Below are 24,961 nucleotides of genomic sequence, written 5' to 3' on the forward strand. Positions count from 1 at the left end.
TGTTGATGGAGAGAGTTAGGTGAGGGAGTGTTAGAAGGAAGAGGTAAGAGGTGGTAGGAGGGAGCCGGAAGCTGGAGCCCGGTGGTTAGAAGGTCGGTGGGGAGGACAGCAGTGGGAGATGATATTAGTTATGGGAAGAGGGAGGGAGGTGCTGAGTTCGCGGGTTGGGGGGCAGGTAGATAGAGGGAGGAAGGGGGAAGATGTTAATGGACTTCTGGATTACATGCAGGACAATTCCATTCCAGCATCTGCCAAGGTGCCAGTATTCCCAATTATTAGGCTTGTATCATAGTCCTGGTCACACTTCGTGTGGTTAATGCCAAGTTCTGCTTGGAGGACCTTCATTAATCTAGGTTTTTACACTTGAGATAGCAGATACCAGATCAGTGGGATTTTTGGATGGTCGTGACCAGATTAATGCACTACATGAACAATGTTTCTATGATAACACTAATCTGTATTGTCATAGGGACTCCACTGAGAAGGTGACTCTTTACTACAGCCTGGTAACTACTGGAATGTTTTTTTTCCTTGTAGAGAAGCCTGCCGTGTTCTTGAAGTCTCTAGATGACGCGGTGGGGGAGGAGCGAGGTTCGGTCACGCTGAAGTGCGAGGTCTCAAAACCCAAAGTCACCGCCGTATGGAAGAAGAACGACCAAGTCCTGCCGCATGGAGACAAATATCAGCAGGTCGAGGCAGGAAAAAGTGTGTCCCTCACCATCCACAACCTGAACAAGGCCGACGCCGGACTCTACACCTGTGACATTGGCACCGATGTGGCCAAGTCCAAAGTTAGCGTTCAAGGTAAACGCTACATTCCCATCATCCCCATGTCTGTGGTACGGGCTCGTTATAACTTTTCTGCAGTAATTAGACAGTCATCTGGTCCTACAGGTGTCAGTGCGTGTGGCTGCACCAGATTAGCAGATGGTGCGATCGGGATCTTACACGGTCTGATCCATAATCGTGGCACACCACTAATCAATTAGCACATATCGTAGATTATAATTACCCCTCTCCCCCTCACTCTCATGTGATACGGGAACTCGGCCTCTAATCCTTCACTATGGTCCTTGCAGAACTGAACATTGGGATCACTAAACGCCTGAAAAGCACGGAGACCAAGGAAGGCGAGAGCTGTAGCTTCGAGTGTGTCCTGTCTCATGAGAGCATCGATGAATGCTCCTGGATGGTGAACGGAAGGGACATTGAGAATGATAAGAGGTTTGAGGTGTCCAACAAGGGTCGGAAATACCTGCTGAACATCAAGGAGGTGAAGGCCAGCGATGCCGGGGATGTGCTATTCACAGCTCGGAATCTGACGTCCAAAGCTACGCTGACCGTCAGAGGTGAGGAGCCCCATGAGGCCGGGCAACGAGATGTGAGGCACACGTCTATGACGGGTTTAGGGCTGTGGTCTTGATCTTCTCGCCATCAGTCTTCCTTTGTATTTCAGAGAAGCCTGCCGTTATTTCCCGTCCCTTGGAAGATAAATCCTCTGTTGCTGGAGAAGACATTGTTCTGAAATGTGAACTCTCCAAGGTAGACACAAACGTCAAGTGGTCCAAAGACGGGAAAGTGCTGAAGAACAGCCAGAAATATGAGGTCTGCCAGGAGGGAACGGAGACCTGGATCATAATTCATGAGACGTCTGCCAAGGACTCTGGAGAATATGTCTGTGAAACCTCCATCTCCAAGACCAAAGCCTCAGTGCAGATTGCAGGTATGTAATTATGGTTGTGGAAAGCCACATAGAAAACGGTAGAACATACAAACTCTGTGCATATGTTAACCTTGGTGAATCCCAGTACTGCAAGGAAACAATGGTAACCACTGAGCCACAGTTCTGCCCTGTATATAGTACAGTGCTGACCACTGAGCCTCTGTTCTGCTCTATATATAGTACAGTACTAACAACTGAGCCACCATGCTGCCCTATATATAGTACAGTGCTAGCTACTGAGTCCCCGTGCTGCCCTATATATAGTACAGTGCTAACCACTGAGCCTCTGTTCTGCTCTATATATAGTACAGTACTAACAACTGAGCCTCTGTTCTGCCCTATATATAGTACAGTGTTAACCACTGAGCCACAGTTCTGCCCTGTATATAGTACAGTGCTGACCACTGAGCCTCTGTTCTGCTCTATATATAGTACAGTACTAACAACTGAGCCTCTGTTCTGCCCTATATATAGTACAGTGTTAACCACTGAGCCACAGTTATGCCCTGTATATAGTACAGTGCTGACCAGAGCCTCTGTTCTGCACTATATATAGTACAGTGTTAACCACTGAGCCTCTGTTCTGCTCTATATATAGTACAGTGCTAACAACTGAGCCACCATGCTGCCCTATATATAGTACAGTGCTGACCACTGAGCCACAGTTCTGCCCTGTATATAGTACAGTGCTGACCACTGAGCCTCTGTTCTGCCCTGTATATAGTACAGTGCTAACCACTGAGCCACCGTGCTGCCCTATATATAGTACAGTGTTAACCACTGAGCCACAGTTCTGCCCTGTATATAGTACAGTGCTTACCACTGAGCCTCTGTTCTGCACTGTATATAGTACAGTGCTAACAACTGAGCCACCATGCTGCCTTACGTATAACGGGGGATATTATAGTCCAGTATCTGCAGGTGATTGGCGGGGGGATATTATAGTCCAGTATCTGCAGGTGATTGGCGGGGAGATATTATAGTCCAGTATCTGCAGGTGATTGGCGGGGGGATATTATAGTCCGGTATCTGCAGGTGATTGGCGGGCGGATATTATAGTCAGGTGTTGGCAGGTGATTGGCGGGCGGATATTATAGTCCGGTATCTGCAGGTGATTGGCGGGGGGATATTATAGTCCGGTGTCGGCAGGTGATTGGCGGGGGGATATTATAGTCAGGTGTCGGCAGGTGATTGGCGGGCGGATATTATAGTCCGGTATCTGCAGGTGATTGGCGGGCGGATATTATAGTCAGGTGTCGGCAGGTGATTGGCGGGGGGATATTATAGTCCGGTATCTGCAGGTGATTGGCGGGGGGATATTATAGTCCGGTGTCGGCAGGTGATTGGCGGGGGGATATTATAGTCAGGTGTCGGCAGGTGATTGGCGGGGGGATATTATAGTCCGGTATCTGCAGGTGATTGGCGGGGGGATATTATAGTCCGGTATCTGCAGGTGATTGGCGGGGGGATATTATAGTCCGGTGTCGGCAGGTGATTGGCGGGGGGATATTATAGTCAGGTGTCGGCAGGTGATTGGCGGGCGGATATTATAGTCCGGTATCTGCAGGTGATTGGCGGGCGGATATTATAGTCAGGTGTCGGCAGGTGATTGGCGGGGGGATATTGTAGTCCGGTATCTGCAGGTGATTGGCGGGGGGATATTATAGTCCGGTGTCGGCAGGTGATTGGCGGGGGGATATTATAGTCAGGTGTCGGCAGGTGATTGGCGGGGGGATATTATAGTCCGGTATCTGCAGGTGATTGGCGGGGGGATATTATAGTCCGGTATCTGCAGGTGATTGGCGGGGGGATATTATAGTCCGGTGTCGGCGGGGGGTTATTATAGTCCGGTATCTGCAGGTGATTGGCGGGGGGATATTATAGTCCGGTGTCGGCAGGTGATTGGCGGGGGGATATTCCCTTGACTTGTGCCTATGTTGGACAGCAGATCAGTGATTTGTCCCTGTAGTTTGAAGCCTTCATATTTGTGTCTGTAGAAAAACCCAACAGATTCACCAAGGACATGTCAGATGTGAAGGCCGAGGAGGGGGAAGCCGCCATCTTCACCTGTGAGACAGAGAGAAGCCCTCTGACCGTGAAGTGGAGGAAAAGTATCACTGAGCTCAAGACATCCAAAAAATATGAGATCAGCCAGAAAGGGAATGTCCTGAGCCTCACCGTCAACGAACTGGAGAAGAGCGACAGCGACACTTACATCTGTGACATCGGAGACGCCCAGAGCAAGGCTTCCCTAACTGTCACAGGTATGAGCAATCCTGCCAGTACCACGCTGCCGGCACCACATGGCTGGTACCACGCTGCCGGCACTACATGGCTGGTACCACGCTGCCGGCACCACATGGCTGGTACCACGCTGCCGGCACCACATGGCTGGTACCACGCTGCCGGCACCACATGGCTGGTACCACGCTGCCGGCACCACATGGCTGGTACCACGCTGCCGGCACCACATGGCTGGTACCACGCTGCCGGCACCACATGGCTGGTACCACGCTGCCGGCACCACATGGCTGGTACCACGCTGCCGGCACCACATGGCTGGTACCACGCTGCCGGCACCACACAGCAGTGCATTGCAGATATGCCACTTTCTGTGAAAATGTGGCAGCTGTTCATAGGGCATCCACCTAAAGACTTAGTGCAAGCTACTCCACTTACCAGATCCCAGGGGTAGTCCTGGCCCTCACCCTCTAACCTGGGTGTAGGGATCTGGGTTTATGGAGCAAGCTGGCTGTAGGAAATGTTGTCACGTGGGGTCTATACCAAGTGGTCAATTCAGGGACAAAGTCAGTAGGCAAGTGGGTGGTCAAAAAACAAACCGAGGCTAGACAGCAGGATGTACACAGTTGCACACAAGAACAATGGATCAGAGTGACCCGGTCTAGATGAACATATATCTGGCACTTATATCAGACTGACTGCTGAGGTCCCAGCAGAGAGCTAATTACATACCAGCTCACTGCTGAAAAACACCGGTGGACAGGAAAGGGACAACTAGTCTCAGCAACCTTAGAGCTTAGCTGCCACTCTGCTGCTGTCCAGCAGTTACTGCTAGTGCAGCCCCACACAGTGACCAGGCAGGGGATCTAGCAGCATGGTCAGACACGTGACAGTCATGTTCTAGCTGCCTTCTGTCCTTGTGGTGATTACTTGAATCTGTCATATCTAACGATTGAGCAGTGTTCACAGACAGGAGACGCCAGAGCTCGGGTCAGTTGTTGTTGTTTTTTTGTACGTTTTAATGCTGAAGTGATGGAGCTCGATCTGCTGCACTTCTAGGCCTCTGCCATACTGGGTGCAGGATCCGGAATGTCCTGACGCATTCTGTAATGTGAAGGTCTGGGATCATTGCTCATGTGCTGAGCCGATGGCCCCTATATCTGTGGCCCCTATCCTCTGCTAAGATGGGGAGGTAATAATGGCAAGGTCTCCATATTGCAGTCCGCACTGTGAAGTTGAGATTTTATAGTCTACGTCCTTGTAGTTTTCTGGAAATGTTGACTTGTCAGTACATGTCTGTATCGGATGTGTCGCCCCATTGCTCTAGCGATCTTCTGTTAGCTTGTCTTCCTCCACATAGCTTGGCTTCTTGTTAGTACGTTGACATCCCTAAAAAGTCTTGTGTCCAATCTGCTGTAGACCATAAATGCCCAGAGCACCTGAAGGATGGCCGAGTAGTTACAAAACGCTGATCATCCACGTAACCTTCAGGATCTTGGTTTCTCAACTGTCTGTGTTCATTTTAGGCCACAAAGTTCTTATAGTAGAAGACTTGGAAGACGTTGAAGTTTATGAAGGCGAATCGGCCATGTTTCAGTGTAGGATCTGTCCGGCTCATTACCAGAAAGTACAATGGTTCCTGGATAAAACCCCACTACATACCAATGATGTGAATGAGACACAAGCCCTGGCAGGGGGCTACCACATGCTGATGCTCAAGAACTTGGGTGTGAAGGACTCTGGCATGGTCACATTTGAAGCTGGGAACCAGAAAACGTCTGTAAAACTTTTAGTGAAAGGTAATAAAACAAAAATAATAGTAAATATCTTGGATTGAGTAAAACGTTAGGAAGTGCCCCAAATCCTGAAGACGTCCAGAGTCACATGAGGAATGAGCGAAGTCCTTATATCTAGGTCATGTTTTGCTTGCATAGAAAATATAACTGAGTATATACTATGACTAATTCTATGAAGGCTTCCACGGAGAAAATCATACTTAATGAATGGGACGCGACACACTCTACAACTCTGGTCTCATTATTCTAGGAAAGCCCTCAGTCACCAGTTTAGAGATATGGATGGGGGGAAAGTGCTACGCTTCACAGTGAGACCTCCATACCCCACGATCCGGCTGCCTGGTCCAAAGGCGGGGAGGTCCGTACAAGATGCTCCAAGTGTCAATATGCTGGCTATTCGTGACGCAACTAACCAAGACCATGAAAGACGGAAAGTAACCCATGGAGAATGTTCTTCATTAAAATTAAAGCCTTTATGGGAATTCGGGAGATATTTCCAACTTAACGATAGATGACATAGGGCTGACAGCAGCTGAAATTCGCCTTCACAGTCTGAGTTTGTGTTTTTTCTAAACTGAAGTCCGGAGATGCAGAAAGACTAGAATTGTTTGTAAGACATAATTAGTAATTAATCTTCATCTCAGCGTTGACTAACGATGACTGAGTCCCAAGAACACCCCCTAGAATACCAGGAACGCTTCCTTCACGGCTGCTAATTCTTGTAAATGATGGAGTACTGTATGTAGAAGATGGAGCAGTCCGGTCCTGCCTTCATGTTGTATTCTCTGCTCTTACCCAATATGATTCCCGAGAACTGATTGACCACTTATCCAGAACTACCAACTCACCGTTCCACATGAACAAACCGCCATGCAGCAGCATCCGCAGCGTCTCACCCGCCACGAGCTCCGCACCACACGCTTCTTGTACCCGTATGACTGCAGGAAATGTACCTCGTCTCAGATTTGGGGACGCGGACGGATTATTGTACACCGCCCAACATGTAAATCTTGTAATGCAGATTTTTCACAAAAGGTCATTAATACACAATTATTCATGGTCCCTACAGGTGCTGTTTGGTGGCAAGTTGCTAACCATTCTTGATTTTTGTATAGAATAGTTTTTCTTTTAGGGCTCCACCGAAATGGTTGTCCACTGTGTGATTATCTATTGGACGTCTTATTAGCTCCTGCTCTAGTGCAAACTTCAGATGTGATGAGCAAAAGTCATATCTCTACTCTGTAAACTCTTATGTCTCTTCCTGTAGATAAACTTTTCTATTTTTCATCCAATTTTCATCCTGTTTCCTCCACACTCCTGTGTTCTCCTCCAGTCTCTTCTGCCCTGCTTGTGTCTTCCTTCCCTTCTTCTGTCTCCTTTGCCCTCTTCATGTCTCTTCTGCCCTCCTCATGTCTTCTCTTCCCTCCTCGTGTCTCCTCTGCACTCCTCGTGTCTTCTCTGCCCTCCTTTTTTCTCTGTACTCCTCCAGTCTCCTCTTCCCTCCTTCAGTCTCACCTGTCCTCGTCCAGTATCCTCTATCCTCTTCCAGTCTCTTCTGCTCTCCTCTGCCCTCTTCCAGTCTCCTCTATCCTCTTCCAGTCTCTTCTGCTCTCTTTTGGTCTCCTCTGCCCTTCTCCAGTCTCCTCTGCCCTCCTCCAGTCTCCTTTGTCCTCTTCCAGTCTCCTCTGCCCTCCTCCAGTCTCCTTTGCCCTCTTCCAGTCTCCTCTTCCCTCTTTCAGTCTCCCCTGTCCTCTTCCAGTCTCCTCTGTCCTTTTCCAGACTCCTCTGCCCTCCTCCAGTCTCCTCTGCCCTCCTCCAGTCTCCTTTGCCCTCTTCCAGTCTCCTCTGCCCTCCTCCAGTCTCCTTTGCCCTCTTCCAGTCTCCCCTGTCCTCTTCCAGTCTCCCCTGTCCTCTTCCTGTCTCCCCTGTCCTCCTCCAGTCTCCTTTGCCCTCTTCCAGTCTCCCCTGTCCTCTTCCAGTCTCCCCTGTCCTCTTCCAGTCTCCCCTGTCCTCTTCCAGTCTCCCCTGTCCTCCTCCAGTCTCCTTTGCCCTCTTCCAGTCTCCCCTGTCCTCTTCCAGTCTCCTCTTCCCTCCTTCAGTCTCCCCTGTCCTCTTCCAGTCTCCTCTATCCTCTTCCAGTCTCCTCTTCCCTCCTTCAGTCTCCCCTGTCCTCTTCCAGTCTCCTCTATCCTCTTCCAGTCTCCTCTTCCCTCCTTCAGTCTCCCCTGTCCTCTTCCAGTCTCCCCTGTCCTCTTCCAGTCTCCTCTTCCCTCCTTCAGTCTCCCCTGTCCTCTTCCAGTCTCCTCTATCCTCCTCCAGTCTCCTCTTCCCTCCTTCAGTCTCCCCTGTCCTCTTCCAGTCTCCTCTTCCCTCCTTCAGTCTCCCCTGTCCTCTTCCAGTCTCCTCTATCCTCTTCCAGTCTCCTCTTCCCTCCTTCAGTCTCCCCTGTCCTCTTCCAGTCTCCTCTTCCCTCCTTCAGTCTCCCCTGTCCTCTTCCAGTCTCCCCTGTCCTCTTCCAGTCTCCCCTGTCCTCTTCCAGTCTCCTCTTCCCTCCTTCAGTCTCCCCTGTCCTCTTCCAGTCTCCCCTGTCCTCTTCCAGTCTCCTTTGCCCTCTTCCAGTCTCCCCTGTCCTCTTCCAGTCTCCTCTTCCCTCCTTCAGTCTCCCCTGTCCTCTTCCAGTCTCCCCTGTCCTCTTCCAGTCTCCCATGTCCTCTTCCAGTCTCCCCTGTCCTCTTCCAGTCTCCCCTGTCCTCTTCCAGTCTCCCCTGTCCTCTTCCAGTCTCCTCTTCCCTCCTTCAGTCTCCTCTTCCCTCTTCCAGTCTCCCCTGTCCTCTTCCAGTCTCCCATGTCCTCTTCCAGTCTCCCCTGTCCTCTTCCAGTCTCCCCTGTCCTCTTCCAGTCTCCCCTGTCCTCTTCCAGTCTCCCATGTCCTCTTCCAGTCTCCCATGTCCTCTTCCAGTCTCCCCTGTCCTCTTCCAGTCTCCCCTGTCCTCTTCCAGTCTCCTCTGTCCTTTTCCAGACTCCTCTGCCCTTCTCCAGTCTCCTCTGCCCTCCTCAAGTCTCTTCTGCCCTTTTCGGTCCTCCTTCAGACCGTTCTATCCTGGTAAAACTCTTCTGTGCACCTCCTGGTACCTCTGTCCACCTCCAGACTGTTCTCTTCTCCCCTAGACTCCACTGTTCCCCTCCGGACTCTGCCGTGCACCTCCAGATTGAGGAGGAAACCTCTTTCAGTGACTTGTCTCCTGCAGACTAGATGGAATGAGCGCAGCAACCTCCAACCTGCTGATCCTTCTCTTGCTCGTCATGTGTGGTCAGGGGACAGTTGAATTGTCCCCACATTGTCTTCTGTGTATGGTCAGCCTATGTGGCAGTGATTTATAGAAGATGTGATGTCGCCGATGTGTTCTTCCTGTTTTTCATCATTGTGCATTATGTCATACGTGGCCCATGCCGCCTGCTACCCGTGGCAGTGGTGTCCTGGTATCGCCTGCCTCTTCTTTCTGACGTTGTCTCTTTTCCGTGTCCCATTACTCTCATGGTTACACCATTATCAGGGCTGATTTTGGAGGCCGCCATGAGGCTGATTATTTTGAGCACGTGGTGAGCATCACGATGTTATCCTAGAATGACACCACTGACTGTGTGTATTGCATATTCCAGCTGTCCAGGCTTTCTTCAAACGTGAGGTGCAGAGCGCGGAGGCCGAGGAGGGATCCACGGCGACTCTTTCCTGTGAAGTCTCCAATGAGAAAGCTTCGGTGCAATGGAAGAAGGATGGCAACCTCCTGAGGTCCAGCAATAAGTATGAGCTGAAGATGAAAGATCGCAGGGTGGAGTTACTGATCCACAACCTGGTGAAGGAAGATGCCGGAACGTACGTGTGTGAAACCGGGGAACGGACGTCGTCAGCAACATTAACCGTCAAGGGTAAATCCACAAGGCGTCTGGATTTCCTCACACCCTTCCATTACTTGATTGTGTTTCAGTGCATTAAATATAAAATATGAAGATACTTAATAAATAATCTTGTAATAACTACCTCCTACAGTCTTGTCTACAGCTCCGCTTCACATCTATGTCTCTCCCTAGTGACAGTCTTGTGTTTCTGCCTGAGCATTCCCTCCTAGATGACCTCCAGATAGTAGACGTCGCTGCACAATCAGACTAGCCTGACAGCAGTTGAAGTCTGTAACCATGGAAACACATGTTTGTGCATAGGAGCTGTCCTGACAATAAGGGGCAGTCTTAGGGTGGTTTCACACTTGCGTTTTTGTCTGCAGCGTTTTTTTTTCAAAAAAACACATGCGTTTTTTTCTCCTATATTTAACATTGAAAACGCATGCGTTTTTGTTTGTACGCGTTTGGTCGCGTTTTGCAACGCATGCGTTTTTTTACTGCATGCATTCATTTTCAGAAATGCAACTTGTAGTATTTTTGAGAGGCGTTTTTTGAACAACAAAAAAACGCATGCGTTTTCATGCGTTTTTTTGGGTCAAAAAATACATTGGAGTCAATGGGGACGCATGCGTTTTTTTGTGCATGTGTTTTTTTGCGTTAAAAACGCATGCGTTTTTATATTAAAAAACCAGAAAACACACTGATATGCCACCCCCCAACATAAAGGTGATAAAGGGATCCTAACCCTAACCCTACCCCTAACCCTACCCCTAACCCTAAGGGATCCTAACCCTAACCCTACCCCCTAACCCTACCCCTAACCCTAAGGGATCCTAACCATAACCCTAACCCTAACCCTAAGGGATCCTAACCCTACCCCTAACCCTACCCCTAACCCTACCTCTAACCCTACCCCTAACCCTAAACCTAATCCCTTTAGGGGTAGGGTTAGGGTTAGGATCCCTTAGGGTTAGAGGTAGGGTTAGGGGTAGGGTTAGGGTTAGGATCCCTTTAGGGTTAGCGGTAGGGTTAGGGTTAGGATCCCTTTAGGGTTAGGGTTATGATCCCTACCCCTAACCCTAACTATTTCTGTATATAGTGGGTTTTTTACTTTATTTTGATGATTGGCAGCTGTCACACATTTCTCAGCATGCGTTTAAAAAACGCAAACGCATGAAAAAACGCATGTAAACGCGTCAAAACGCCGCGTTTTTTTCACCACATGCAAAAACGCATGCGTCAAAAAAATGCAGTGTTTGCACGCGTTTACATGCGTTTTTTCACCATGCGTTTTTTTGCGTTTTTTACCGCAAAAACGCACCCAAAAAAACGCAAATGTGAAACCAGCCTAAGTCAAGACTCTTTGCAAAGGTAAATTTTTTTTAAATCTCCAATTGAAGCAGCATTGACTTCCTTTAGAGGTTTCTGCCCCACATAAGTCTGGAGATCCCCTGTATATATGTTATGTCCTGAAGTTACGGTCACCATTAATAGGGCACAAAGCTTAGTGGTGAAAGTTGCCTACACGATGCTTGATGGTTTCGACAGCTGCAGCCATTTCTTTCTGGGCTCTGGCCGCACTACAAATCCTCCGGGGGGCAGTTGACGGCTCCTGCCACAGACATTTGTGCCACTATGGTTATGTGACCACCTGTGTCTTCTCCAACCTCTGCTGGTTATTCTGGATGTCTGTCAGACCTCTGACATGGGGTAACATGTTCTTAGTACATGGTTAGGGACTATTCGAGTGCTCTGGCCACATTACAGGTCCACCGTCTCGCCATAGATGAGTCTCTCAAACTCCATCATGACTTTTATTGTTGAGTTCGAAGACCCGTCTGTCAGTGTTTTCACGCGATGGAGACTCTACTCATCATCGTGCTGCATTTACCCTCTCATCCCACCAGCGTACCCCTCAGTGGCTGACTAGGCCAAGGTTTCAGGTGTCTCTTTGCAAGTCTCGCTCTTTTAACATCCATCATTGCGCACACTGGAGACCCCAAATTCACACTGTACACACATCATTGCCTCACAATGTCTCCGTGCCACAGCGACCTCTCAGTCGTCAGTATGACAGTATAAAAAGCCAATGATGATTGACACGTGTTACTGGCATCATCAATGGTGTCAATAGCACAATGGGTATAGGGTTACACCAGACACCATTTTAGGGTTGTTCATTCCTTCCACAAACATGGAAACTGCTTTATACCAACATATATATACCATATGAATCCACAGAAGCATTCCTTCCACCAGTCTATAGTGTTATGGGGACATATGAGGCTCGCCACCTTTATACCATCATTGCTTTAATGTTCACACTCTTTTTAGCCTGATAATATCTTTTCTTTGCTCTCAGCTGTCCAGGTTTTATTTAAAAAAGGCCTCCGTAATGAGAAAGCAAAGGAAGGCAGCACAGTGAAGCTACACTGTGAGCTCAGCAAGCCCGGCGACCCCGTGAAGTGGACGAAGGATGAAGAAACGTTAGAGAAAAATGACAAGTATGACATGAAGCAACACGGTACCGTAGTGGAGCTTCTCATACTGAACGCCAAACCGGAAGACTCTGGTGACTACACGTGTGATACTGGAGACCAGAAGAGCACGTCCTCTGTGACCATCTCTGGTAGGAAACCATTTGGGACACAGTATCAAGGGTGTGGGATTCACCACTCAGGGGCAGGGCAGATTTTTCAGAATATTCAGTTCTAAAGTTGTTCTTTTTGCAGCCATTCCGGTTCGTTTTAAACAAGATCTGAAAAATTGTGATGCAGAAGAAGGCTCCGCCGTCACCCTGTCCTGTGAGATCACTAAGGCTGATGCTCATGTCATTTGGAAGAAAGGTGTAACCGTCCTTCAGGCCAATGACAAGTATGAATTCAGGCAGAAGGGAACCATAGTGGAGCTGGTCATACACAGCGTGAACTCAGAAGATTCTGGAACCTACACCTGTGATACCGGAGACCAACAGACTGCTGCCCGGGTCAAGGTGCAAGGTCAGTGTCATCCTTATTATCTGGCCCATCAGGCATAATTGAGATGGGAGCAGCCATCATTACATACAAGAAATATTTGAGTGCTCACCTTCATCCATCTTCTCTCTCCAGAACTTCCAGCCCTCTTCACTCAGGAGCTGACCCCTCAGGAAGCCACGGAAGGAGCCTCCATCGCTCTGCGCTGTGAACTCAACAAGCCGGATGCTACCGTGGAGTGGAGGAAAGAGAACAAGGCCATCAAACAGAGCAAGAAATACAAGATCCGTCAGGAAGGACTGAGCGCAGAGCTGGTCATACGTGACCTGGCATTGGAGGACGGAGGAGACTATGCCTGTGTCTGTGGAGAGCACCAGACGACCAGCACTGTCACCGTCACTGGTAATGTCTCACTGCCATTCTGGTCCCAGGGGCCAACACTAGTCCAGATTTTAGGCTTCATGTTCTATGTTGTAGATGTGAGTTTAAAGTTAACAATTCCAATGCTGAGATTAGATAAATACATCTATCTCTGCAACAGGGGCATTTTACACCAAATTCTGATAATTTAGGAGATCTGTGCTCGTAAATTAGATTTCTACATTTCACACTAATTCTCAGATAGCAATCACTCCATGACTTATACAGAACCGTGAATATCTCACTGTCATTAGTCAGTGGTCTCTTTTCTTCTAATTCCCTCAGAGGCTTTAAACACCAACATCAAAATGGGTACGGCCTCGAAACCTCAAAAGACTAAAGGTGCTCATATACTGTATATGATAGAGAACATACAATTGTGCTCAAAAGTTTACATACCCCAGCAGAATTTTTGCTTTCTTGGCCTTTTTTCAGAGAATATGAATGATAACACCAAAACTTTTTCTCCACTCATGGTTAGTGGTTGGGTGAAGCCATTTATTGTCAGACTACTGTGTTTTCTCTTTTTAAATCATAACGACAACCCAAAACATCAAAATGACCCTGATCAGAAGTTCACATACCCAATTTCTGAATACCGTGTATTGCCCCCCATAAAATCAATGACAGCTTGAAGTCTTTTGTGGTAGTTGTGGATGAGGTTCTTTATTTTTTCAGATGATAAAGCTGCCCACTCTTCTTAGCATAAAGCCTCCAGTTCCTGTAAATTTCTGGGCTGTGTAGCATGAACTGTGCACTTGAGATCTCCCCAGAGTGGCTCAATGATATTGAGGTCAGGAGACTGAGATGGCCACTCCAGGACCTTCACTTTGTTCTGCTGTAGCCAATTACAGGTCGACATGGCCTTGTGTTTTGGATCGTTGTCATGTTGGAACGTTCAAATACCTCCCATGGGCAGCTTCCAGGCTGATGATCGCAAATTTGACCATGCAGCCCATTTTTCTTCAAGTGCCTCCTTATTGTGCATGAAACAGTGACTTGCTAGTTTTCAGAGAGTCCAGTATTTCAGCTGATGTTCTTTGTGGGTTTTTCTTTGCATCCTGAACAATTTTCCTGGCAGTTGTGGATGACCTTTTTGTTGATGTACCTGACCGTGGTTGTGTTTTTATAGAGCCCCTGATTTTCCACTTGTTAATCACAGTTTGAACACTGCGGACTGGCATTATCAATTCCTTGGATTGTTTTTGTATCCCTTTCCTGTTTTATACAGTTCAACTACCTTTTCCCGTAGATCCGTTGACAATTCTTCTGCTTTCCCCATGACTCACAATCCAGAAACGTCAGTGGCTGGACAAAAGATGCAAGAGTCTGTCTGGATCCCAGAAACTCACTCAGCTTTTATGCACACACACTGATTACAAGCAAACAGGTCACAGTGAGGATGTTACCTTTAGTAGCGATTCACACCCATTTGAGCCAACGTCTGTGCATGTTATCAGGCCAAAATCACCAGGGGATGTGAACTTTTGATCAGGGTCATTTGGATGTTTTGGGTTGTCATTATGATTTAGAAGGAGAAAACACAGTAGTGTGACAATAAATGGCTTCACCCAACCAATAACCATGAATGGAGGAAAAGGTTTGGTGTTATCATTTATATTCTCTGAGAAAAGGCCAAGAAAGCAAAAATTCTGCCGGGGTATGTAAACTTTTGAGCACAACTGTTGCTGCATGTGCAGATCTAGGTGGGATCAGAAGATCACCTATTGGATATGGGGTGTCCTGACTTCTCTGATGGCAGACGTTAGAAGAAGAGGAATTGCACATGTTGTATTTCAGCATGGTATATTCCCACAGGCGATAAGTGGCCACCAAGGGTGTCAGGCAGAAGTTTACTTCCCACTGAAAACATGCATGCTCTGCACAGCTGACCGTGTATGTGCATGGTGCAGTCAGGAGGAACAGCTACTGGCCGCTCACTTGCCTAGCTCTCGCAGGATGGCGACCACAGGAGGAGAGGTGTTGTTCGCCCCAGACCGTATGCTGCATTGGACTTAATCATACTGCTGTTCATGTACTTCAGGCTCCTATTCCAATGCCATAATTTTGGGAGAATGTGATGGAGAGTGGAATGGATCATGTATTTTATCTAATGTTCCTATGTGAAAACTGTAGGATGAGGAGAACGTGATGGAGAGCGGCGATGGGGGTCTTTTATAGCATGATATTATGCTGATGCCATAGTGATGGAGAGCACTAGAGAGCAGGTGTTTTATCTAATGTTCCTATCTGGAAACTAGGATGAGGAGGTCATGATCGCGAGCAGCAGATGGCTGAATTTCATTGCCTGTGAAAAAAAGTTTGGTCCATTTTAATGTACTGCCGAGTCCTACAATTCATTTCTCAATGTGTTTTCCAACTATTTTGTGAACTTTCTTCCTATCAGTGCTGAGCATCACAGAAGTTTTGATTTCTTGTATGTAATGTTCCAATGCCGATACTGTAGGTTGTGGAGAACATTCTGAAGAGCGGCCAATGGTGGAGTCTTTCTATCAGGGATGGGAGCTGATGCTGTAGGATGTGAAGGACACTGGAGATCAACTGATTGTGGGCCCTTTCTAACAGAATCCTGTGCTGTACCATGTGAAGGACACCCTGGAGAGTGGCTGATGGTGGGGTCTTTCTATCAGGGTTGTCTACTGATGCTGTAGAATGTGAATGACACTCTGGAGATTGGCCGATGGTGGGGTCTTTCTATCAGTCCTGTGCTAATGCTCTAGGATGAGAAGGACAAGCTGGAGAATGGCCAATGGTGGGGTCCATCTATCAAGAACCTGTGCTAATGCTCTAGGATGTGAAGGACACTCTGGAGAGTGGCCAATGGGTGGGGTCCATCTATCAGGGACCTGTGCTAATGCTCTAGGATGTGAAGAACACACTGGAGAGCGGCCGATGGTGGAGTCTTTCTATCAGGGTCATCGGCTGAGGCTGTAGGATGTGAATGACACTGGAGATTGGCTGATGGGGGGTCTTTCCATCAGGGGCATGTGTTGATGCTATAGGATTTAGCTGCCACTCTGGAGAGCAGCAGATGGTGGGGTCTTTCCAACAGGGGCGTGTGTTGATGCTGTAGGATGTGGAGGACACTCTGGAGAGTGGCCGATGGTGGGATCTCTCTATCAGGGTCGTGTGTTGATGCTTTAGGATGTAGAGCACGCTCTGGAGAGTGGCCAATGTTGTGGTCTTTCCATCAGAGGCTTGTGTTGATGCTGTTGGATGTAGAGGACACTCTGGAGAGTGGCCGATGTTGGGGTCTTTCCATCAGGGGCTTGTGTTGATGATGTAGGATGTAGAGGACACTCTGGAGAGCGGGCGATGGTGGGGTCTTTTTATAATGGTCATGTGTTGATGCTGTAGGATGTAGAGAACACTCTGGAGAGTGGACGATGGTGGGGTCTTTCTATAATGGTCATGTGTTGATGCTGTAGGATGTAGAGAACACTCTGGAGAGCGGACGACGGTGGAGTCTTTCTATCGGGGTCGTTGGCTTATGCTGTAGGATGTGAATGACACTGGAGATCGGCTAATGGGAGGTCTTTCCATCAGGGATGTGTGTTAATGCTGTAGGCTGTGGAGGACATTCTGGAGAGCGGCTGATGGTGGATCTTTCTATCAGGGACATGTTTTGATGCTGTAAGATGTAGAGGACACTCTGGAAAGAAGCCGATGGTGGAGTCTTTTCATCAGGATAGGGTGTTGATGCTGTAGGATGTGGATGACACTCTAGAGAGCAGCTGATGGTGAGATCTTTCTATCAGGGTTGTGTGTTGATGCTATAGGATGTAGAGCACACTCTGGATAGTGGCTGATGGTGGAGTCTTTCCTTACGGTCTTTAGCTGATGCTGTAGGATGTGAAGGACACTTTGGAGAGCGGTTGATGGGGGTTCTTTCTATCAGGGTCCTGTGCTGATGCTGTAGGATGTGAAGATGCTGGAGGATGGCGATGGTGGGAACTTTTTATCAGGAGCACGTGCTGATGTTGTAGGATCTGAAGGACATTCTTAAAAGTGGCCAGTGGTGGGGTCTTTCTTTCAGGATCATGTGCTGATGCTGTAGGATCTGAAGGATATTCTTAAAAGTGGCCAATGGTGGGGTCTTTCTTTCAGGGTCATGTGCCGATGCTGTAGAATGTAGAGGACACTAGAGATTGTCTGATGGTGAGGTCTTTCTATCAGGGTCCTGTGCTGATGCTGTAGGATGTGGAGGACACTGTAGAGCTGCCAATGGTGGAGTCTTTCTCTCAGGGTCCAGTGCCGATGCTGCAACATCATTTTCTCTTTTGCATGAGATGATTTTCTGTATATTTTAGCTTCTCCACCAGTTTTTAAAGAATAACTAAAGTTGAGGGAAGGAAAAGGGGCTGCGCTCCACTTCAAGCTCATGAAAACCACTTCCGTCAAAGACACATTGAATATCAGTGGTAAATTGGCTCAAATACTGGGAAATCTTTAGCAATAAGTGCATCAAACTCTTCATGCATTCATTTCTCCTTACTGTGGGGAGGTTTCATGGGTATGATAACCATTTCAGTAGCAATGTATTACTTTGTAAAAAGGTAAGTTACGTTCTTCGGAGCTTATGTGGACCGCATGTTGTGACCTATTCTGTTTTCATACTTTTCTTACCGATGCACCTCCCTGAAAGCAAACGACAAGTAAATGAGTCTGGATGTTCTAGTGTCAGAGCTGAGAATTTGTGACGTTTACTGAAAAGATGTTGGAAGCTACATCTATGTATACAAAGAACAAGGGACCACTGCCAACATCAGCTTCAATAGTAATCTGCCATCTGATGGGGTCTGCATTCGTTACTGATTGATAAAATCCTTATTTCATGTTTTCTATATCTTTAGACATGAGCTGAATTGTAAGCAGAGTATGAAGGATAGATTGGTGAAGCTGAGCTGAAAATCCCCCTCCTTTGTGTGGCATGGAGGAGAGGACAGAAAGCCCTCAAACTGGGGCAAAAATAGCAGATGGGGCAGAACCATGCTCTTGTACAGGACTTAGAACAGATGAACAATGGTGATTACACATGTTTGCGGGAGCAGCAGTCCTCCACCAATCTTGTAGTGAACGCATGGCCTTCTTCATTGGCATCTAGCTAATTATTGGTCTTCTTATTGGATCCATCACTTCCATTCTTTTTATATTCTATTCGCAAAAATTGAACCAGAAGACCTAACTATATGTGTACTGATTATTTCTTTAAGTTATGAGTGATGATAAAGGTTGCGGTTTCAGATTAAGGTTGAGGGTCGGTTGGGACGCTCAGGTTGGTGTACTGTACAAGTTAAACGTTCAGACTCACTTGTTCATGCAATCGTTTTCTTTGATCTTATTGTAATGTGCATATTGTAGATTCAGCAAAACCAAGGACGGAACATATATGGAAACACAGAGTAAAGACTTGTGTTAAACAAACCAGAATGTGTTACTGTGATATGAAGGTTAATTAATCCAGAAAATTGCGTTTATCCTCAAATGTAGTCATGAAAACCACCAATCACTACAATGAATCTGACTCTCACCAAGAATGCCCTCTGCTGCAGAGGATAAGTTCATCAAAGTTACCAACTTAAACAAAATGCAAACTGACAGCACTTTGGCTAACAGCTCTCATAAATGATGCCCAGACATAAAGTAGAAGATACATCTCAACATCGGACCTCCAGCGGAGACAGCAAGGATCATCCTTTATGGTCAAAGTGTCACAAAGGAGCTGCTACTGATGACTGCAAACAAGAAGAGGCTTGTATCGACTGAACAACCCAAAGACCAGACATGAGATCAATGGAAATCTGTACTGTGCTGTGAGTTGTCAGAGTGAAAGATGTTTGGTGCCAGACATCAAGTGTTTGTGATATGCAGAAAAGGTGAGCAGATGATTACTACATGTGCGTTTCCCGCCATAAAGCATAGAGGGGAGGTGAAATAGTGGTAGTGGGGGATCTGCTGGTGACACTGCTGGTGATTCATTACACATTTATGTCACGTTACCCAGCATGGTCATCACAATGTTCTTCAGCGACCGACATCACATCTGGTCTGCACTTAGTGGGACCGTTGTTTGTGTTGTGTCATGACAGTGGGCCAAAATCTCCAAGTGATGTAAGTGCGATGAGACCAAGGAGAAGCTAGGCTGTGTCAGAAGACATGACCTCCACAATCACAGGACCTCAGCCCAATGCAGATGGTTTGAGATGAGTTGGACACAGTGGCAAAGCTGTCAAATAAACACCTGGGGAAATCCTTCAGCACGGTTGGAGTCATTCCAGGTTATGAGCAATGAAGCTGGTGAGAAAATGGGACATACAGCCAACATCAGAGTAAAATAGTGGTATCTGAGGAGAAACACATTCTGGTTTGTTTTACACATTGTTTCCATGTGTGTTTTAGCTTTCCTTTGTGGTTTGTGGCGCTCCATCTGTATCTACAATGTGCACATTCCAATAAGAAACGTGAAACCACTACATGAACAGGGGTGTCCAATCTGTTGACTGGTACTGTGTATATACTTTTCACATGCCATTATATTTACAGAATTGTCCAACACAATAATGACAAGTAGTAGTACATGTACTGTCCTAAGTGCCTGGTTTTAGGGTAAAGGTGCGCTGGGACTTCAATTTGTGGGGTGACCGCTAAAACCTATTATTAGTGATACAGTATAATGCCTTTACATATATATTCACAATCTGTGCTCCACATTCTCCAGCTCTTCCCGTTCATTTCATACATGGTCTGAAGGATGAGAATGTGACCGAGGGGGACAGGCTGGTCCTCCATTGTGAGCTCAGCAAACCTGATGTAAGCATAGCGTGGAGGAAAGGACTCGGTCTTCTTCAGGGGTCTGAGAAATATGTCCTGAGGCAGGAGGGCTGCATCGCCGAGCTCGTCATCACTGACCTACAGGAGGAAGATGCCGGAATCTACAGCTGTATCCACGAAGACAAGGAAACCTCAGCAACCGTTGGTGTTACAGGTAAAAATCTCATGACCCAAGATGGAAAAAAACTCCTAGGTCCCAGGATTGAGAGGCTTTATCATCAGGGCTGTGGTAATGTCTGGCCTCCTTCACCATCATATCTGGAGGCCCCAGTCTTCTTAATATGACTGGTATGACGTCATAATATTACATGTAACCTGTAGATAATGGAGGAAGAGTCATGTAAAGAGAAATTTCATCCTTAAGCTGTAGTATAAGGCCTCCGAGGGAATAACCAGGTGGTAGGAGTGGTACCAGTTCGGTTGTCATTTCCTACTGCCATGTTGTCAGGTCCTTGGATCCGATTATGCGATTCTTTTTTTCTGTCATTCCTTCACATGGTATCAGCCTTGCCACCGAGATTTAAGAGAGGCCTTCAGAACCAGGATTGTATTGAGGGACACTCGGCTGTCCTGACCTGTGAACTGACCAAGGCCAATGCTCAGCTGGACTGGAGGAAGGATGAGAGGTCCCTCGGACCCGGCACCAAGTACAAGATCAGCCAGGATGGTTGTACTGGCGAGCTGGAGATTATGAATGTGGATCTGCAGGATGGCGGGCAGTACACGTGTGCATGCGGTGACCTCAAGACATCAGCAACCCTCACAGTGCACGGTAAATATCAAAGTGGCTGTGATTGCTCTCTGATGTTGATGCCACCTCACAAGTTCCTCTCACTTACATTGTCTTCATGTTTCTCAGCTTTACCACCAGAATTTAAGGAAGAATTAAAAAATCAGGAAGTTGTAGAAGGCGATGCAGTCACTCTGCGCTGTGAGCTGACAAAACCCGGCGCCTCATTGGAGTGGAGGAAAGGAAATAAAATAATCAAGTCGAGTGACAAGTACAAGCTGAGTCAGGAGGGTTTGATGGCCGAACTGCTCGTTCACAACGTGGACCAACAAGACACTGGGAGATATATCTGTGTGTGCGGAGATAGTCAGACGGCAGCCACAGTGACCGTGAAGGGTATAATACGTTATAATGCATTACCTGCAGCAATATAAAGGTCACAACTCACCTCCTCTCTAACCGCATTGCTACTCAGCCACTTTGTGACTTGCTTCCTCAGTAACATCAATTTTATTAACTCTCATCATCACCACCATCGCAGTGGTCTCTGCTACGCACCTCTTCTATAACTGCACTGCTGTCAAGCTGTATTCTGCCATCGTCACCACCATTATCATTGCCATCATCACAGTTTCTTCACTACCCATGTCCTTCCTAACATCATCACTGTTAACCTCTACTTCACCAATCTACCTGCCATGAGTTATGCCAACAACACCATCAATGTCATTATCACGGTCTCCTCACCATCACTGTTACCATCTAATCCATCATCGACATCATTGTGGTCTCTTCACTACTTCCCTAACCTCATCGCTGTAAATCTCTAATATGGAGTCATCACAGTCTATTATTTATCTCTTCCCTAACCTCATTGAGCTCAGCCTCTAATTCGCCATCATCATGGTCTCTTCCCTAACCTCATTGAGCTCAGCCTCTAATTCGCCATCATCATGGTCTCTTCTCTAACCTCATTGAGCTTAGCCTCTAATTCGCCATCATCATGGTCTCTTCTCTAACCTCATTGAGCTCTAATTCGCCGTCATCATGGTGTCTTCTCTAACCTCATTGAACTCAGCCCCTAATTCGCCATCATCATGGTCTCTTCTCTAACCTCATTGAGCTCAGCCTCTAATTCGCCATCATCATGGTCTCTTCTCTAACCTCATTGAGCTCTAATTCGCCATCATCATGGTGTCTTCTCTAACCTCATTGAGCTCTAATTCGCCGTCATCATGGTGTCTTCTCTAACCTCATTGAACTCAGCCTCTAATTCGCCATCATCATGGTCTCCTCCCTAACCTCATTGAGCTCTAATTCGCCATCATCATGGTGTCTTCTCTAACCTCATTGAGCTCTAATTCGCCATCATCATGGTGTCTTCTCTAACCTCATTGAGCTCTAATTCGCCATCATCATGGTGTCTTCTCTAACCTCATTGAGCTCTAATTCGCCATCATCATGGTCTCTTCTCTAACCTCATTGAGCTCTGATTCGCCATCATCATGGTCTCTTCCCTAACCTCATTGAGCTCAGCCTCTAATTCACCATCATCATGGTCTCTTCTCTAACCTCATTGAGCTCAGCCTCTAATTCGCCATCATCATGGTCTCTTCTCTAACCTCATTGAGCTCTAATTCGCCATCATCATGGTGTGTTCTCTAACCTCATTGAGCTCAGCCTCTAATTCGCCATCATCATGGTCTCTTCTCTAACCTCATTGAGCTCAGCCTCTAATTCACCATCATCATGGTCTCTTCTCTAACCTCATTGAGCTCAGCCTCGAATTCGCCATCATCATGGTCTCTTCTCTAACCTCATTGAGCTCTAATTCGCCATCATCATGGTCTCCTCCCTAACCTCATTGAGCTCTAATTCGCCATCATCATGGTGTCTTCTCTAACCTCATTGAACTCTAATTCGCCATCATCATGTTGTCTTCTCTAACCTCATTGAGCTCTAATTCGCCATCATCATGGTGTCTTCTCTAACCTCATTGAGCTCTAATTCGCCATCATCATGGTGTCTTCTCTAACCTCATTGAGCTCTAATTCGCCATCATCATGGTGTCTTCTCTAACCTCATTGAGCTCTAATTCGCCATCATCATGGTCTCTTCTCTAACCTCATTGAGCTCTGATTCGCCATCATCATGGTCTCTTCCCTAACCTCATTGAGCTCAGCCTCTAATTCACCATCATCATGGTCTCTTCTCTAACCTCATTGAGCTCAGCCTCTAATTCGCCATCATCATGGTCTCTTCTCTAACCTCATTGAGCTCTAATTCGCCATCATCATGGTGTGTTCTCTAACCTCATTGAGCTCAGCCTCTAATTCGCCATCATCATGGTCTCTTCTCTAACCTCATTGAGCTCAGCCTCTAATTCACCATCATCATGGTCTCTTCTCTAACCTCATTGAGCTCAGCCTCGAATTCGCCATCATCATGGTCTCTTCTCTAACCTCATTGAGCTCTAATTCGCCATCATCATGGTGTCTTCTCTAACCTCATTGAGCTCTAATTCACCATCATCATGGTGTCTTCATTACTCATCTCTTCCCTCACCTCATTGCTGTCACCCTCTAACCCGCCATCGTCATGCTCTCTTGTGCGTCCTCCTTCATATCGCTACTCTGCTCTTGTCACTCTTGTTTTTCAGCTCTTCCTCCACGATTTACCATTGGATTGGACAATAAAGAAGGCATGGAAGGAGAAGCGCTGACACTATGCTGCACCATGACCAAACCAAAGGCGTCTCTGGAATGGAGGAAAGGGCAGAAGACACTGAAACCAAGCAGCAAATATAAAATAGCCCAGGACAGTCTTGTGGCTGAGCTGGTTATTCATGGCCTGGACCTGGATGATGCCGGGGAGTACACGTGTGTCTGTGGAGACCAGCAAACATCAGCGGCAGTGGTCGTGAAGGGTAATTTCCCATCAGTCCTTACGTTTTTGCTTTTCTAACACTTTACCGCCATCATTCCTGCCATATCCCGTGTGTATATTCTACTCGTAATCCTCATCTTATTCTGTGCTTTCTCCATTTCTCATCTCCATCTTGTCATGGATCAATGACCTGTAATTCTTATTTGCATCCATTGTCTTTAGGCTTCAGTAACATTTCCTTTATCAGTCCTGTGAATTGTGGTTTTGAGATTTATGATGCGACTCTGTAATTTATAAGAGGGCACTCATAATGGATTGATCCTGTTGGTTTTGATGACCTCTGGTTCTCATCAGTCAAGGATCCCTTGGAAAGGGGCAATAAAGGTCTCAGGACCACAAGTCGCATGTTCCAAAACAAAAGATCGAGTGTGACCCCAGCGGATGGTAAATGCAACTAAGGTTCATTTTCCTTAGCTATAAACTTTTAGCTCAGATACTTATGAGCCCAAACCCCTGAGATCTAGCAGATAGTGATCTACAACTCATCTTCTTTCATGTCCCTGTGATGTACATCTATAGAAACAGAACATAAACTTCGGCACTCCAAATTGCAGAAAATGAAATGTTATATGAAGACTTGGATTACAGACATTAAGCCCAACGTTTTGGCCTGTATGTGGCCTTTCTCAAGGTAAGTCTGTGGGTGCTGCAACAGGACGTCAAGAGTTATATCCTCATGCTGCTCAGGAGATCATTTTCTGCAATTTGGAGTGCCGAAGTTTATATTCTATTACTAATGTCACCTGGTGTCATACTTCAGAGCACCCACCTAAACAGTTGAGCAATACCTATCATCTACATGTATAGTGATTGACTGCCGCCTGAGGCTCTATATACCATGTAATCTAGTAGAGAGTGATCTCCATCTGAGCCTCTATGTCCCTTGTGATCTGGCAAAGTGACCTCCACCTGAGCATCAATGTACTATGTGATCTAGTAGAGTGACCGCCACTTGAGTCTCTATGTATCATTTGATCTTGTAGAGTGACCTCCACCTGATCCTCTATGCACCATGTGATCTAATAGAGGGTGACCTTCACCTGATCCTTTATGTACAATGTAGTCTAGTATAGAATGACCACCACCTGAACCTTTATGTGTCATGCGATCTAGTAGAGGGTAACATCCACCTGAGCCTCTATGTACAATGTAATCTAGTATAGAATGACCACCACCTGAACCTTTATGTGCCATGTGATCTAGTAGAGGGTAACATCCACCTGAGCCTCTATGAAAAGTGTAATCTAGGATAGAATGACCACCACCTGAACCTCTATGTGCCATGTGATCTAGTAGAGAGTGACCTCCATCTGAGCCTCTATATACCTTGTGATCTGGCAAATTGACCTCCACCTAAACCTTTTTGTGCCATGTGATCTAG

At 46.9% G+C, this 24,961-nt stretch overlaps 1 protein-coding gene across 1 annotated transcript in view; it reads left to right on the plus strand.

The window, feature by feature from the left end:
* The window catches only part of OBSCN (obscurin, cytoskeletal calmodulin and titin-interacting RhoGEF), a 655,700-nt gene that overhangs the window by 176,372 nt on the left and 454,367 nt on the right, over window positions 1–24,961 (plus strand). The window contains exons 30-42 of the mRNA XM_069730488.1: window positions 538–804; window positions 1,080–1,349; window positions 1,457–1,723; window positions 3,721–3,987; window positions 5,491–5,763; window positions 9,421–9,687; window positions 12,020–12,286; window positions 12,390–12,656; window positions 12,768–13,034; window positions 19,792–20,058; window positions 20,410–20,676; window positions 20,764–21,030; window positions 23,294–23,560. Coding sequence (XP_069586589.1) covers window positions 538–804; window positions 1,080–1,349; window positions 1,457–1,723; window positions 3,721–3,987; window positions 5,491–5,763; window positions 9,421–9,687; window positions 12,020–12,286; window positions 12,390–12,656; window positions 12,768–13,034; window positions 19,792–20,058; window positions 20,410–20,676; window positions 20,764–21,030; window positions 23,294–23,560 — 3,480 coding nt within the window. The remainder of the gene's footprint in view (window positions 1–537; window positions 805–1,079; window positions 1,350–1,456; window positions 1,724–3,720; window positions 3,988–5,490; window positions 5,764–9,420; window positions 9,688–12,019; window positions 12,287–12,389; window positions 12,657–12,767; window positions 13,035–19,791; window positions 20,059–20,409; window positions 20,677–20,763; window positions 21,031–23,293; window positions 23,561–24,961) is intronic.

Source organism: Ranitomeya imitator, chromosome 6 (assembly GCF_032444005.1).
Source record: "Ranitomeya imitator isolate aRanImi1 chromosome 6, aRanImi1.pri, whole genome shotgun sequence".
Lineage (NCBI taxonomy): Eukaryota > Metazoa > Chordata > Amphibia > Anura > Dendrobatidae > Ranitomeya > Ranitomeya imitator.